This window comes from Dipteris shenzhenensis, chromosome 28 (genome assembly GCF_047967505.1).
Source record: "Dipteris shenzhenensis isolate YYH24624 ecotype China chromosome 28, Dip_SZ_1.0, whole genome shotgun sequence".
Taxonomy (NCBI): Eukaryota; Viridiplantae; Streptophyta; class Polypodiopsida; order Gleicheniales; family Dipteridaceae; genus Dipteris; species Dipteris shenzhenensis.
The window spans coordinates 2,760,145-2,776,877 of record NC_141623.1 but is presented as its reverse complement, the minus strand read 5'-3'; the positions used below and the strand labels follow the sequence as shown (position 1 = coordinate 2,776,877).

General features: G+C 41.3%; 1 protein-coding gene across 1 annotated transcript in view; it reads left to right on the top strand.

The window, feature by feature from the left end:
• The window catches only part of LOC147883043 (Transducin/WD40 repeat-like superfamily protein), a 108,190-nt gene extending 100,911 nt beyond the window's left edge, over window positions 1–7,279 (top strand). The window contains exon 14 of the mRNA XM_087399717.1: window positions 6,346–7,279. Coding sequence (XP_087255843.1) covers window positions 6,346–6,467 — 122 coding nt within the window. The 3' untranslated portion in view covers window positions 6,468–7,279. The remainder of the gene's footprint in view (window positions 1–6,345) is intronic.
• Window positions 7,280–16,733: the final 9,454 nt, after the last annotated feature.

Below are 16,733 nucleotides of genomic sequence, written 5' to 3'. Positions count from 1 at the left end.
CTTCTGAAGGTATTAGATCGTATCCAGAAGGTTTTGGCAAGCAATACTTCTGCGTTTTTGGATAGTCATCATCAAGAAGAACCTGAACTTGAAGATGGGACTGAAGTTCTTACTCCGGAGAACAGATTGTGTACCATAAAGAGAAGAGTACTCGTGGAAAGAAGAGATATATGTATTTACTGAAGGCACATGGTGGAGAGAGGGAGAAAGAAAGAAAGAAAGAAATTTTATTAGAGTCTTCGGAAGACCGATGGGTCTATGAGACTGAAAGAAAACCTGATACAAATCACGGTAAGGATGGAGCTACTGAAACGAGCATCATCACCCGTGCTGAATCCTAAGTATGATCGTACATAATCAAATACATCTGGATGTAACAATGAAAAGAGAAAGACATCCTCCGTATGTCATGTCGCCTTGGCTGGTGCATAGCCAGTGATGGAACGTTGGCGCCCGTCAAGAGGTGCCGTGTGTCTCGGTCTCCTGGATGAGGCTCAACGCAAGACCAGAGCCACCGTGACTCTCGTGGGACGTATCCCGGGTCTAAACAATGACGAGAGGTCTCCCAGAGTGATCTGTGTGTCCCCTTGCTGCGGTCGTTGGGTTGGGATCTCTATCACGTCTGCGGCTAGAGACTGGATGATCAATGTCACTCGATGGGAAGAACTCTGTGATCCTGCTTTGAGAGGTGTCTCATGATGTGGCCAAGCCCCATCGCCTGAGTAAGTACTCTCTGTGTCAGACCCCCTCATGAATGAAGGCTGCGAGGCATCTCTGATCTGGGTAGGCGAGGAATCTAGAAAGGAGCCCGAAGCCGTCTTTGAAGAGGCAGTGGTAGCGACCTCGGATCTCGTAGTACACTGGGCACCTGAAAACAAAATGCTCCTTTGAATCAACCTCCTTCGCACAATATGCAATAAATAAAAATGAGAGGGTAGGCTAGGGAGAGAGGGAGTGATACTCAAAAGGAGACATAATGAAATGGAAATGAAATGACTAGAGATGAATAAAAATGACAGGGGGGTGTTAGAATTATTGGCATATTCTAGGCAGTGACCAATACATTATCCATAAGTGAGTTAGGGGCACTTTTTCCTCACTAGACGTTTTTCCCCCTAACCACAGTTAGTGGGTTAGTGTGGTTTTGTCACTTAGACAAAGCCACCTCCACACTTGTAGTTTCATTATCTTATATGTGGTAGAGAGAATGCTACGTGAGATTCACAATGAAAGGGTGATGCCCTTTCATTAATGTCCCTTGAGATCACTCAAGTTCCATCTTCCCATTTACACCTACCCTTATCCTATGACCCATGCACCTACCATTCAATGCACTCTAATGCACCCTTCCCTTTCCTATTGACCCTAGGACCTAGACACGTGTGTGCACATCTTTATTACTAATAATTGGCCAGTGTTACATAGTTTTGCGGTACTATTTACACCGCTTGATCGATCATAAATACAAACATATAACCTCACCATCAAATTGACACCTAATAATAATAAGGTTCTAATGACTATTAATTAACTAAATAATCATTTCTCTTGTCATGACACTCCCTCCTGCTTGAATGAGCAGAAGTCCTCTTCTGGATAATTGCTTGTCTCCTCCTCTTACGTGTACTTTCTCTTGTTACTTCTGCAATTGCATCGCCTCTTTATAATCTACGAGTATCTATGGAAAATCTGTAAAGAACTCTTCTTCCATCCATTGTCCATCACTAGCTGGCTGGTTTTTAAACTTTAGTAAATGTTAGAATATGAAGCCAAGTTGAGTCAGTTTGGTGTGTTCTAGTGTGAGTTCTAGTCTAGTGTGTCCTATGGATGCCACGTGTCATATTGGTTATCCCATATGCATAGGTGTTCATATGTGTGTGTGTGTGCTCTTATATAAGAGTTGTACTTGTCTAGTATCAAATCAATCAAGTATCAAGGTACAAGCTCTTTGGTCTACATGTGAGTACTCTCATTTTTGTTCATTGCTCTAGTCATTCAATTTCCATTTCATTATGTCTCCTTTTGAGTATCACTTCCTCTCTCCCTAGCCTACCCTCTCTCTCTCCCTCTCTCCACCATGTGCCTTCATGTGGTATCAGAGCCTCCCTTCCTACCTTCCCCTTCTTCTTGCTCTACCTAGAGGATGAGAGAAGCCCACAAATGGAAGCTCCTCTCTCCTCCATGATTGAGCTCCCTTCCACTCCTTAGCCTCACCTTCGGAGCTGATTTACCTCGCCAGCAACTACCCCTTCTACAGCCCGAAATGCCTCGCCAAGGGCCGCTTCTTTTGCATCGCCAACAACCGCCTTAGTAGCCTCGCCTCCAACTGCTCCAGCCCGCTGCAAACAGGCTGTACGGACTGTACGGTACTGCCTCGGGACTGTTGCCTACCCCTGCTGCACCTCACCAGACCTCCGCATAGGCCGTACAGCCTGCTGTACAGTTCGTACATGCTGTACAGACTGTTCCGTACAGTACGGACAGTTCCAGCCTGCCCGTACTGATGTGACGCACCCGCCATTTCTGCTCATTGCCCTCGGGACTGCCACCAACAGTAACTGCCCCTGCCCTCGATTGCATCACCACTTGCAGCCACCCCTGCCCTCAATTTTCGTGCCATTTGCAGCTGCTTATAGCCTCGATTGCTGCGCCATCTGATTCCGTCTACTGCTGCTGCTCCTGCCCTCGACATCCACGCCAAAATCTGCACTTGATTCCGCCACAGATTGCCTCTGCTACTACCATCTTTATTCAGGCTCCCGTTGGTGGTCACAAAGTTGATTTGAGTTGCCCACGATTTGCTTCTCCAACTGGACATCAACATGTAAATTTCTTTGGGGCTTTCTTCAAATTCATGTAACCTCATTCTAATTTTGTACACTCATTTAGGCATTTTGCCTTCTTAGGGCATAATTGCTCAAATTTGAGCCTCTTCTTCGCATTCGGTGACTCTCCGATCGGCACATTGAGAGTCATGACGTGATCACCCTTGGTAGTTGCTCCTATGGCCTTCATCGACACATCATTCGAGGGCATCCTCGCCTTGTTCTTCACCGACATACCTCTTCGCATCAAGATGTGCACACTCTTGTGCGGTAGCTACTTCATGCTCATGGGTTCTCTACCCTTGCTATGCATAAAATGAATGAAATCTTTTATATATTTTTATATGTTGAAGTTAAAGGTTCTCTGCCTCGAGTAGTCCCTATAAAAAGAATGTTTGAAGAGTTAATAAAGGTCCTTTGCCTTGGATAGTCATCCTAAAATGATGTATTTTCTCTTATATGTTTGGTGTGTGACTCCATGTTCCTAGTTAGTCCTTGGAGTCAAGAGGGGGATGTACTATGGGAGCCATATATTGGTAGTGATAGGGTCTAGTTATCAGGCCTGGCATATGAGTTCCAGGATGTTGGTGCATTGGTCTTCTAGACCTTTGAGTTGTTCATGCATCCACACTGAGACATTAGCCTTTGAGTCATGTTTGGGATGTAAAGCCATGTGAGTGCTCACTCCGACCTCTAAAACATGCTCAGACTTCAGCCTCTGAGTTGACATGGGAGCCATGTCTAGTTCATACATTGCACAGTTTAGTAGTCCTATCACTATCATGTTTTGTCCTTGGTTCCATTCTAGTAGTCTCTCACCTTGCCTTCATAGGGGGATGTTAGAATATGAAGCCAAGTTAAGTCAGTTTGGTGTGTTCTAGTGTGAGTTCTAGTCTAGTGTGTCCTATGGTAGCCACGCGTCAATCAAGTATCAAGGTACAAGCTCTTTGGTCTACATGTGAGGTGCCAATGCGATGATGTACAAGGAAGTGATCAATCACCAAAAGGAGATAAGTTCAGGGCACTGCGAAATGCCTCAAGCTTCTCACGTGGAAGTGCTTTGGTGAAGATATCTGCAACTTTGTCATGTGTTGACACATAGATCATACTGATCTCCCTTGCATGCAACTTCTCTCTGACATAATGATAATAAACCTCAATGTGCTTCGTGCGAGCATGAAACACAAGATTCTTTGCCACTGCTATTGCACTCTGAATATCAGTGAGAATTGGAGAAGGACCCTCCAATAAGAGATGAAGATTAGCAAACAAATGACGCAGCCAAACACATTTAATTGTCGCTATGAAAGCTGCCCTGTACTCAGCTTCACATGAGGAAGTAGCTAAAGTAGATTGTTTCTTGCTCAGCCAAGAAATGCAAGCTTTGCCAAAAAGAAACAATTACCACTTGTGGGCTGCCTAGTGTGATAGTCTCCAACCCACCAATCTGAGTCATTGTAAGCATGCATCTACAAGTCACCCCCCCCTGGGAAACATCAAGCCATAAGATTTTGTGCCTTGCAAGAAACGGAAGATGCGTTTTACAGCTTGCCAATGTGTTGTCTTTGGGCTGTGCATATACCTGCTCACCTGAGATACTGCATAGTGAATATCGGGCCGTGTATTGCACAAATAAATGAGGCATCCAACAGCCTAGCCGTAAAGTGTGGCATCCACTAGTTCACGTGCATCATACATAGTAAGCTTCAGCCCTGGCTCCATGGGAGCGGCTGTAGGCTTACAATCTTGCATGTTGAACCTATCAAAGAGTTTTTGCACATACTTCGATTGAGACATAACAATGCCACGCTTGTCTTGTACGAACTAGATCCCCAAATAGAAATTTAACATGCCCAAATCTATCATGTCAAATTCAGCTTTCAGTTCAGCCTTGAAACCAATAATTATTTCCTCATTTTGACCGTGTGAGCAGCATGTCATCTACATAAAGAATGATGACCAAAATATCCCCCCCATCCTTCTTGATGTAGAGGGTGCTTTCAGTGGAACTATTGTGTAACCCCTTACTTGTCAAGAGGCATCAATCTTAGCATACCATGCACGTTGGGCTTGTTTCATCCCATATAAAGCTTTATTCAGCTTGCAAACTTGAATTGCATTGCCCGAATGTTCAAAGCCAAAAAGTTGTTTGACATAAACTTCTTCCTGCAAGTCCCCATTAAGGAAAGCTGTTTTTATGTCCAACTGATGGACATTCCATACAAAAGTTGCAGCCATGGCAATAACTGATCTGATGGTGGTCATCCGGGATGTAGAAGCAAAAGTCTCCTCATAATCTATGCCCTTTTTCTAAGCATAGCCTTTAGCAACCAGCCATGCCTCGTATCTATCAATAGACCCATCTGACTTCCTTTTCACTGTGAAAACCCATTTGGTACCAATGGCATGTTTTCCTGGTGGTAAATCCACAACATCCCAAGTCTGATTTTACTCAATGGACTGTAATTCATTGTGCATGGCATTCATCCGCACATTATCCTTGGCTTCTTCAAAAGTTTCAGGTTCTTCTTCATCAAGAAGAGTATCTACATAAGCTAAATCATTAGAAAGAGCCCCCCTCAAACTCTAAGGAGAAGAGAATCATTAAGCAGTGACATAGGGGTGCCCCTCTCGCTAACTCTCTTCGGTTTATTCATAGACAAATTAGAAGATTACGATAAGGAGATAAGTGGACATATGCAATTATTTGGTACAATCAATACACCAGGCCTAACTCCTTTGTTCTCTTCAATCCTTTCACAAACCTAACCTCCTTGTCTTTCAAGTGATCATGCTCCATAACCAATGCCTATGGCATTGGTAATGCCAAACTTTTTCATTCTGAGACATCCACATTCACAAGAGCATAACGTTATGGCAACACAAACTTGGTTCCCAAAGCACTCCATGTCAATGCATTTTGTAGTTGTATGTCACCTCTATACCCAGGTAATGTATGAATCAACCATCTCCACATCTTTCCTTGAAAAGACATGATCAACCATCTCCACATCTTTCCTTGAAAAGTTGTGTCCCATTGATCCTGGTTCTGTTTTGTTAATATTCACCTAGATACTACAAAACTCACAGAACTTAATTAAGGCATTCAAGTGTTTCTGAAAGTCACCTGCAAATAGAACTACATCATCTGCACATGGCAACAAAAGAGGGTGTGGCCTGAGACTTGGCCACTTGCCCCACTGTGTGCCCCCATCGATTCATCTATTTGTAAATAAATAATTCAATTAAAGCTGGTAAGAGGCTGCATCCGTGCTTGATATTTATGTTGTTGTGTGTAGTCTCTGAGAAATCAACTGGTGTCCTTGATAATTCAGTGATATGCTCTCATATAAATATTGAATCTAGCTTCCTTTAGAGCCTAGGGTATTCCCATAGCTTCTTTCTGAGTCGTGTGCTGAAAGTGGTCTTCCCTGGAAGGCCTTCCTGTAAACATAGTGTATGCTTTCTAATCATCTATTAAAGTCTAGTTCTCCTCCTAACAATATAATTGGTGTTGCAGTTCTAGAAAATTGTGCCTCTATATGGAGATTTGCATGTTCATGGGGAAGTGCATCATATGCTGAGAATCAAGGGGAAGAACCTTCATTGATTGAGCATGCACGTGACAATGGTGCTAGCTAAGATGATCTGGCCGTTTGCTAAGCAACGGATCTGTCCATCTAGGCACACAAATTTGCAGCTTTGGAGCAAACATCAGAATATAAAGAGCAGGCTTGTGCAATGATCTTACATGTTGGCTGTGTGTTGCTTCTGTATATTCTGATTCTGTGTTGTTATAGCATATTGGTTGAGGTAAAGGTTGAGCTTCCATTCCAGTGGATTTGACAACACACATAGCCTTGGCTCATGTCATCTTATTTGGAGTCAGAATTGGATGATAGCTTTGTGCTTTGTTTGTTAACATATGGCTGGTCATTGCAGCTAAATGACAAAGCAATTCAGCTACCTGACTTGTACAGTAGTTCGCACAACTTCATGCACCTCATAAGAGCTTATTGTTCTCATGTAGGCTTTGTAAACTTTCATGCATGTCCAATAAGTTTTTATTTGCATGCGGAAGTTTAAGCCATTGCTGTCTCTTTACAAGGTTATGGAATTTGTTGAATAGCTAAGGTTAGATTTATCTGGAAATTTTACATCAATTTTGTCAGCATGCAGTTCCTTTGAATCTATCATTCTCTTGGACATGCAAAATCCGGGGAATGTGTCAAAGATTGACATGCAGGAAATAACGTTACCTTGAGGGTTGGATTGTTGTATGGAGAAGTCACATAGGCAACACATGCCCACCCACCCGGTCCCATTCCTCGCTCAATATTGCTGCTTACCAAGGATGTTCAGTGAAGGTAGATTGACATCTGCTTTTGAGCAAGTCATAAAACAGGGAATGCTCAGCATATTAACGTCTTTGATTGCCTAGGGGTCTGCACTCCAATCTAACCTTTCTAACATTAATGTTGTCCGCCCCCAGGGGGTCCCTTTCTAACAATTGCCCTGGTCAGGACACATAGTCACTGCAAAAGATGTTTCATGACACAAGGGGTTTGTATCCCTTTCAGATTTTGTTCAAAACCCCAAAAAATGAATTTCCTTTTGTTTCCAAAGAACCCAAATTGAGGGCCTGATTGAATCATCTAGTCAGGATTCTTCCTCTTTCAAGTTCAACTTTTGAGCATGGCAACATTCATTATGGAATTGCTGTGGATTTCAAATTTTGTTATTTGGACTTTTCGTGTGAAAAAAGACTTCTTACATCGTTTAAAGTTCTAAGCCCACTTACAATCACATTGTTATTTTAAAGAATTTAGTGTATCATTATGCAAAGTTTCATTTTCATTTTATGATTGTAACTTAACTTCAAACTAATGTATAATGTATCATTGATGTATTATTTTCTCAATCCAATTTAAAATCACAGTGTCATGCTTGTGCGTGTATGCAATTCTCTCTCTCTCTCTCTCTCTCTCTCTCTCTCTCTCTCTCTCTCATGCTTGTACGCAGAGTTCTTGATGTCCCATGGGCCCATTTTGGCCTTTAGTGGACAATAATACACTTTCTTTCTTTCTTTCTTTCTCTCTCTCACCGACATAAGAAAATGGTTCAGCAGATGGAAAGTGGAAGCATATTTGACCATGCCACCTGCAAAGGTCAACATGCAAGATTTTCAACTGTCTTTACAGAGCACTTTGCAGAATCACTGGCTGGCAAGTGAGAAGAGGGTAAAGCTAGAATATTATCAAGACAACATAAATCCCACATATTGGTCTACATACATGTCCATAGAGACACATGCTCAGCCTTATATTAGCACACCTATTCCCCTTCTATATCGTGGGAACATAGCCAGGTTCTGTACTAGATCTCATACATTTGCCATTGAGCAGGGAGCTTGGATACACCAGTCCAGACATGCTAGAGTCTGTGCCCTTTGTGACATGCAGACAGTTGAGACGGAGGCACATGTAGCTCTACAGTGTCCCCATTATGCACATATTAGGGAGGACTACCAGCAGATACTGAAGGACTCCGCTCAGTTGACATCAGTTCTCTCCACTGCCTCTCTGGCAGCTTTGGGATCTTTTGTCACTCGTCTTTTTACTTGTCGTCAGGAACTCAGACTCCTGGCCCCTCTCCTTGAGGAGACTCTTTTTACATTATATTGAGATGGGTCCCATGGGTCATTTTTAGCCCTGCGAGGACGCTTATAAATTCTACTTCTCTCTCTCTCTCTCTCTCTCTCTCTCTCTCTCTCTCTCTCTCTCTTCCCTGTGTCGTGGCACCCCCCTTGCCTCTGTTGCAACCTTCGAAGGCTCAATCGTGGGCTGTTCTAGCATTGCCCTTGTGTGCCAGGTCCCATAGGGACTGTTGCTTATGCCATGATTTGTGCACTAGGTCCCTTTGGGGCTACAGTTGCTTGCCACGGTCCTACGTCCCTAGAGGGTCTGTTGCATAAATCAAACATCGTCTGGAGCTGTAGCAGTAGCTACAAGAAACAGCATCTAGGTTGCACCATAGCCACCCCGGATCCCCATTGGGCCCTTGCTAGTTGCACGGGCTAGCTTGTGGGCTACCCAGGCCTATCCCAAGCCTTAGGCGTTGTTGTATCTGCTTGAGCGCAATCTACATTTGCAAGACGATCACTGAAACATCAAGAAAATCAAGAAATCACCTACTCTATAAAAACGACTAAGGAGCTGCAATGACCCTGGCTCAATGTCATACCAAGGTGTATCAAGGGACTGTCAAATATGTAAGGATTTCAAGATACATTAATAGATATTTGTTTGCACAATGCCTACGCAAGGATGTGTAGAGGATACATGGGAGAAGCAAGCTCTGGAAAGTGCTGTGACAGCATATATGGCAAGGATGCCACCTTAGGCCAGCTATGATGTTATCCCCTACCTCAACAAAGTTCGCTTGGTCTTACTTGAAAAAATTAAAAATCTAGAAGCTAAAAATGTGACCCTGTTGAATTGAAAATTTGCAAGTAGATAAAGTACTATCTAAATTGAAAAGGCAAGGAGGAAAGAGGAGGAAAGAGAAGGCCAATGGGAAAAGGAGAAAACAGCCTGGGAAGCAGAAAGGATTTGCCTCAAAGATAAAATGTAGGCCATGTCTACTGAAATACAGTAACTCAAAGACTCCTAAGGGACACCAGAAAGAGGATGCAAGATTAATGATGAGCTGAAAACTGAGATTGAGAAGCTCAAGAAAGACATGGACGCCTTGCAAGCAATCATCCAAGGGAACGATGCTTAGTCCATGCAGTAAATCACAAGAGGGAAAGCAAATATACTTGCATGGAAAGAAGTGGTTTAAAAAGGCATAGTAGCACCCAAAAAAGGAGATCATATCTGAAACATTGGAGGAAGAATAGAGGTTGGGCAGCAAGGCATTGAATGTGCTAGTTAGAGGTCTAATAGTAGGTGACCACACCCCCCCCCCCGGTAGATGCTGAAGCTTTGTTTACCAAGACTGGGGTCAACCTTACATGTGAAGTAGCCTAGAGGGTGGGTAAGTCAGATGCCCCAATGAGGCCCATGGTGAGATAGGGAAGCAAGGAACTCAACATCTAATCATAGAGCCCTTTTGTTACCCGGACAACATAGAGGTCATGGGTAAGGTCGATGGTATAACCCTGGCCCAGTAGACATACACATCACATAACATGGACATAACCTCCACAATGAGACTAGCTTGTTAGCTTGCCATGTGTATGCAAAGATCTACAGTCCTAGAATGCCCATGGCCCAAGCCCTCATGTTATTCTCGCTAGGGTTGTGATTAAAAAGGTGCCATAGCAATGAACATATTGTTTCATGGGTTGACATTACCTTTTTGAAAGCCTTCAAAATTGTGGCAAAAGGGATGCCATTAAATGACTGTATTTGCCCGCTCCATTAGTATGGAAAGTCAAGAGTATGTCTGGTGGTTTTTCCAACTAGTTTTTAATTGTATCTTTATATTATGACAAATTTTTATAGTTTATAATAGTCCTATTGTACTTGTTGTATTCAATTAGATTGTTGGAGTATTCAGCCATATAAGGGCATTCAACTCTCTAGTTTTCAATGCTCTAACATAGTCTTGAGAGGCACCAATATAGTCCATTACAAATAAAAATTTACAAATAACCTTATCATAACAAGAAATCCTACATTTTATTAGCATTGATTGGGAGAATGGAGAATTCCAAACTCGTGCACAAAAAAAAAAAAAGTGAGTTCTCAATCAATAATTTATTAGTACTATACCCTTTGTTTTTAATACACCATTTTCATGTGTAATTATACTTCCAAAGTATAGGATATGTATTACCATTATAAAAGTGATCATGTTCCCCAAATTAGGTATAGGTAAATATGAATTATTTATATTTTTATGTTTCAATATTAAAATTAGTTTTGTGAGATTTGTAATAAAGTGGGAAATATACATAAGATGAGTGTAAAACTTCTTTACCAGAGGTTTACAACTTGTTTCATATGACATAAAAAGTTTGCATGAGATTAAAGTGGATTCTATAAATTGTTATCTTTGTTACCTTACTAAAAGCAAAACCAAGTATGATTGAATGAAATGCACATTTTAAAAAAAAAAATTGTAATTATTAAGATATAAAATTACATTGTCCTTTACTTTGTAAAGTTTGAGTATGGAATTGAGGAACACAATGTCAAACATGATGAGTCATGTTTTATATTTGATGCAAAACATATGAATTAGTGACAAAGGATACACTTGTAAATATTTATTTTGTTAGCACTGCCCCATTAGGGGCTGGGCTCTAACATAGAGAAACATCCTATTTTGGGAGCCCTTGGAAATCTAGAAGGATAGCCAGTTCTACTCTCTCTACCTTAGCCATTTGGCACATTAACTCTCTACCTTAGCCACTTGGCGCATACACTCATGCCAAATCACCTCCTCGTTGCCCATGGCCTCATCAATCTTCCATAACCCATTCGATCATCGGGACCCTTGGAGTAGGGATATGTGTCAGGACCTTATTCGATGTACAACAGAAGAAGTATTGCTGCTGCTGAGAATTGAAGTGCAAAGAGGGAAACAGAATGATTGGAAGTAGGGCAAGAGGATCTCGTAACACACAATTGTTGCTACATCAAAACGCAAGCATCAACACACCCATCCATGCCTCTCTAAATTATGATTCAAGTCCTTTGTAGGATTTTGCCGCTACTTCTCCTCTTATAGATTACGAATGCTTCTCCTCTTGTAGAACACGAAATTCCAAGGATCTCTCATATTGTTCTCTCAAATTGGAATTCGCCCTCAATTGCAAAAAATGGGTTCCTTATGGCCCTACTTTGAATGTATGGTTCATTGATTTTTGTTGTCATGCCTGCAAAATTGATGTGCATAGAAAGTCTAGTTGCTTCATTGAATTGAACAACAACAGAGAGAGTTGAGGGATTTTGGAAGCTCAGGAGCATAGGTTTTGGGAACATCAGGTGCTTTTGGATGGCATACAGTGCATCGTGTTTTCTCATCCCGACATTGGCTTGAAAACCTAAGGAGAAGATTTTGCCTGTGACAGTTCTCTCTGTGCATGTCCATATTTGGTGCATATCTTGATTCTTAACAAAATCAAGCTCAATCTCCTTGCACCCTGAAAGATCGACAGCTCATATAACACACATCGTGGCAATTTTCTGTGCTTAGATTTTTAGCCATATTTGCTCGTCCAGAAAGCCAATTGCCATTCTTTCGTGTTCTGAAGATGCATTCCAACCCGTTTTTCTTGTCTATAGATTGTGGGCTTGAGTCTCGTTTCTGCTCACTTCCCAGTTAACCAAGATCCTCATCCTCTTCAAGCTAAGAAAGGCAGTGCTCTCGGCACTCCGTGCCTCTTGTTATATATGACTCCTATAGAAGCTAAAAAATTGGTCAAGAAACCAATCTATAGAAACCGAGAGTGCTCTCAACGAAAGAGGGTAAAAGAGAGGGAGAGCTAGAAGAGAGCCACACGAGTTTTGGTAGGTGCAAAACATCCTGTCATCATCCATATATATATATGTATTTGAGTATTATACATAATTAGGGTTAAGGCACAGCCTTTAACCCCCACAACCTCCCACTTAAAGGCCAATGTGCCTTTAAGGGAGAAGAGCCAGTGAGCATACAATCCAATGCCCATCAATACATGACAATACTCAAGTCGCTGATTAGGTAGACTCTTCGTCAGCATATCTGTAGGGTTATCATCTGTATGAACTTTGACAAGCTCTATGCGCTTGTCCTTAAGTACCTCCTTGATGAAATGGATCTGACCTCAATGTGTTTGATCTTTGCATGAAAGACCGAATTTCATGCTAGTTGAATGGCACTGATGGAATCACTATGTAATATCGGTACACCTGTATGAATCCCCAAATCTCCCACTAGCCGATTAAGCCATATAGCCTCCTTACAACCCTCTATGATTGCAACATACTTGGCCTCTATGGTAGACAAAGTAGCGCACTTCTGTACGCGAGCCATCCACAACACTACACCACCTACAAAGGTAAACACATAACTAGAAGTGGATCTCTTGCTATCCACATGTCCTACATAGTCTGAATTTGTGTATCCAAGTATACGCATCTCTCCTCTGTCAAAGTAGATGCACATCTCCTTGGTACCCTTCATGTAAACTGCCTCTCAATGCCTCTTTCTTGGATTAGCCATATACCGGCTAACAACTCCCATTGCAAATGCAATGTCCGGTCTAGTAGCTATCATAACATGTATAAGACTCCCAACCGTTGATGCATAAGAAACCTTGGCCATCATAGTCCTCTCCTCATCTAATTTGGGACTATCTACTTGACTCAATTTCACATATGGAGGCAATGGAGTACTTACTGCCTTCCCTCCCTCCATATTGAAATGCTACAATACTTTTGTAACATATTCCTTCGGTGAAATCCAAAGGAGGTTCCTACTCCGGTCACCCCTGATGTGCATACCAAGAATATGACCTACATGTTCCAAATCCTTCATGTGAAAGGCCTCATGCAACTTGGCCTCCAATGCATCTAGCTCATAAGTGTTCTTGCAAGCCAATAGCATATCATCCACATAGAGTATCAAGCTATTATCCTTAGTACTTTTAGTATAGAGGCAGTGATCAGTCTCACTTCTTGTGAAATCTTGGGACCGAATGAAAGCATCAAACTTTTGATACCATTCTATAGGCACTTTCTTAAGGCCATAGAGACTCTTTTTCATCTTGCAAACCAAATGCTCTTTGCCCTTTTCTTCAAAGCCTTTGGGTTGTACCACGTAAATTTTCTCATGTAGATCCTCATGCAAGAAAGTTGTCTTGACATTCATTTGCATAAGCTTCATATCCTCTGCTGCCACAAGTCCAAGTATGCATCTAAGTGTGGTCATCTTCACAACTAGAGAGAATAGCTTTAGCAACCAAACGGTCCTTGTACTTAGGCACATCACCACTTGTGATCACCATCTTGTAGACCCATTTACATGGCAATGCTTTCTTTCCATGTGGCAAAGAAACCAAGTCCCAAGTCTTATTCTTCATAAGTGAACTCATCTTTGACTACATAGCATACTCCCATTTGCACTGATCCTCGTGCATCATAGTCTCTCTATAGCAAGAAGGCTCTCTGCAATCAATAAGGATCACATAGTCTATCCCTGTTGGAACAAATCTCTCAGGCGGTCTATACAATCTAGTTGATCTTCTCAAGGGCATTTCAGCTTGTTGTCCCATTTGCATATCACAGTCACATTTGGCTCATCATTTTTACCAATTGTGTACTTTTGGGAGTACTTAGTGGCATCATTTCTTGCAAATTCGGCGCATGGACAGCTTATTGTCTATCAACATATGCAGGTGGATTCACATCCTAGAAAGTGATTCTCCTCATTTTCACATCTCTCATGGATGTCTTATGCATCTTTTTCTCATTGAAGACCACATCATGGCTTTTTATTATCTTTTCTTCAGGATCCTAGAGATGATAGCCCATCTCTCCACTTTCACCGTAACCTAGAAAGATGCATTTTTTAGACTTAGGATCTAGCTTCTTCCGAAGCTCTTTTGGCACATGTGCATATGCCTCACACCCAAAGATACACAAATGAGAGTAAGAGGGCTTCTTGCCACTCCATGCCTCTTTAGAAATACCACCATCCAAACTCTTACTAGGTGATCTATCAATCACATGCACTGCAGTCCTTATTGCCTCAGTCCAAAAACTACCAGAAAGACTTGCATTGGAAAGCATACATTGCAACCTTTTCTGAATGGTGCGGTTCATATATTCTACAACTAGATTTTGCTCTGGAGTATGAGGGGATGTGAGCTCTCTCTTGATCCCATGTGTATTACAGAAATGCTGAAAGTCATGAGAGAGATACTCTCCACCATTGTCAGTCTGTAGGTATTTAAGTATTCTACCTGAGTGATTTTCAACCAAAGCCAACCAATTATGAAATACCTGGAACACATCGCTCTTTTGAGCTATAGCATAAGCCCACACTTTTCTAGTTGCATCATCAATGAATGTCACATAGTATTCAATCCCACCTAATGACCGTGTAGGTGTGGGACCACATACGTCGAATGTACCAAGTCAAGCCTTTCAAGCTCTTTCTTTCTCCTTTTATGGGCTAATTTAGAGACAATGCTCACAAAATTCAAAATCAGATAAACTCAAATACAGTACATAACCCAAACGGCATAAGACTTTCATTCCATTCTACTTCATGTGTCCAAAACAACAATGCTACAAAGAAGTACTTGGTTGCTCGATCATTGCAACAACATGATCAGACACCCCTGATACATGTAAGGAATACAATGTCTCACACTTGGCACCTCTTGCCAAAACCGTAGAGTCCTTTTGAAATTTTCAACTTTGAAAGCCAAAGGTAGTCTGAAAACTAGTATCATCTGGCTGACCCGCTGATATGAGACTCTTAGTCAGCTTAGGCACATGTCTCACATTTTTTAAGCAAATGCAGTCCCATTTGCAAAAGAAAACTTTGTCACCTACTCCCACTATGTCACATGCATAGTTATTTTCAAGATGCACACAACCTATCTTTCCACTATCATAAGTAGAGAACCATTCTCTATGGGGTGTAACATGGAATGAAGCACCAGAATTCAAAATCCAATCTGGAGAATATGCATCATCTGAAGTGATAAGCAACTCTGTGGGTAGACTAAACATGAAGATGATGTCATTGTCACTATTATCAGTGGCTGCATTGATCTCCTCGATCTTCACTTTTTCTTTATCCTCTCTTGGACTCTCTTCCTTTTTATTTGCACCCCAATTTGCATTATTTTTCTTATCCTTTTGCTCTCTTTTTAGCTTGTAGCAATCCTTTTTCATGTGGCCCTTCTTGCCACAATGGTAATACTTAATAGTATGTGCCTTGGATTTCCTACGAGACTTTCCTCTTTCTTGGGACTTTCCCTTGAACTGTGATTTGCCCCTTTGCAAATTTAAGGCTACATCCTGCTTGTTGAGGATGGCAATGAACACTGGAGGACTATTGTCTTAGTCTCCGCATCAAAATTCATCTTTTGAGTTTGAAGCTAGCTGAAAGTAATATTGAATCATTTAAGTGAGAAGCAATGGAAACCCTTCCTTCATTCGTAGCTCAAACAACCTCTTCATGAGGTAAACTTTATTAGAGGCAACTTCTTTCTCATAAGTCGTACATAATTTCTTCCACAAATCTTATGTAGTCTGCTCATTTACTACTGTGAAATAAACTTACTCTGCAAGATGAAGTCTAACAGTAGACTTTGCTAATGCATTCAACTCATTCCAATCATCCTCAAACATAACTGCTATAGGCTTAAGTGCAATCCCTTCCAGGGGTTTAATTTGCTTTTTTGGAATAAGCACATCTCTTATCTATTCTTTCCACAAAGAAAAGTTTGTCTCATCAAACTTTTTAATGCGGAAAAGCTCCTTTTCAAACATGGAAGAGGATGCCTAATGCCAGTACCTGCAAGAAAGGATCATACCAAATACCAGGTGCATCCAAATATGTTTGCCACAATGGAGGGTAATATCACCAAAAACTCAACACTCAAAGTATCAAAATGCATCTGACTAGAATGCATATTTTTAAACTCAAATTTGTAAAATTTTTAATATACAAAATTAAATTGACCTTCACATTTTAAAAATTGACTATGGAATCGAGCAACACAATGTCAAATATAATGAGTCATGCTTTATCTAGGTTTAAATATATTTAATGAAAAATATACATATTATTGAAAAAAAGTATACTTCTGAACATTTATTGTGTTGCATATGTCACTCATAGAAAATAGATAGATTGGTTAAGAAACTTGCTTAAAACAAATTGTACAAAAATTGACCT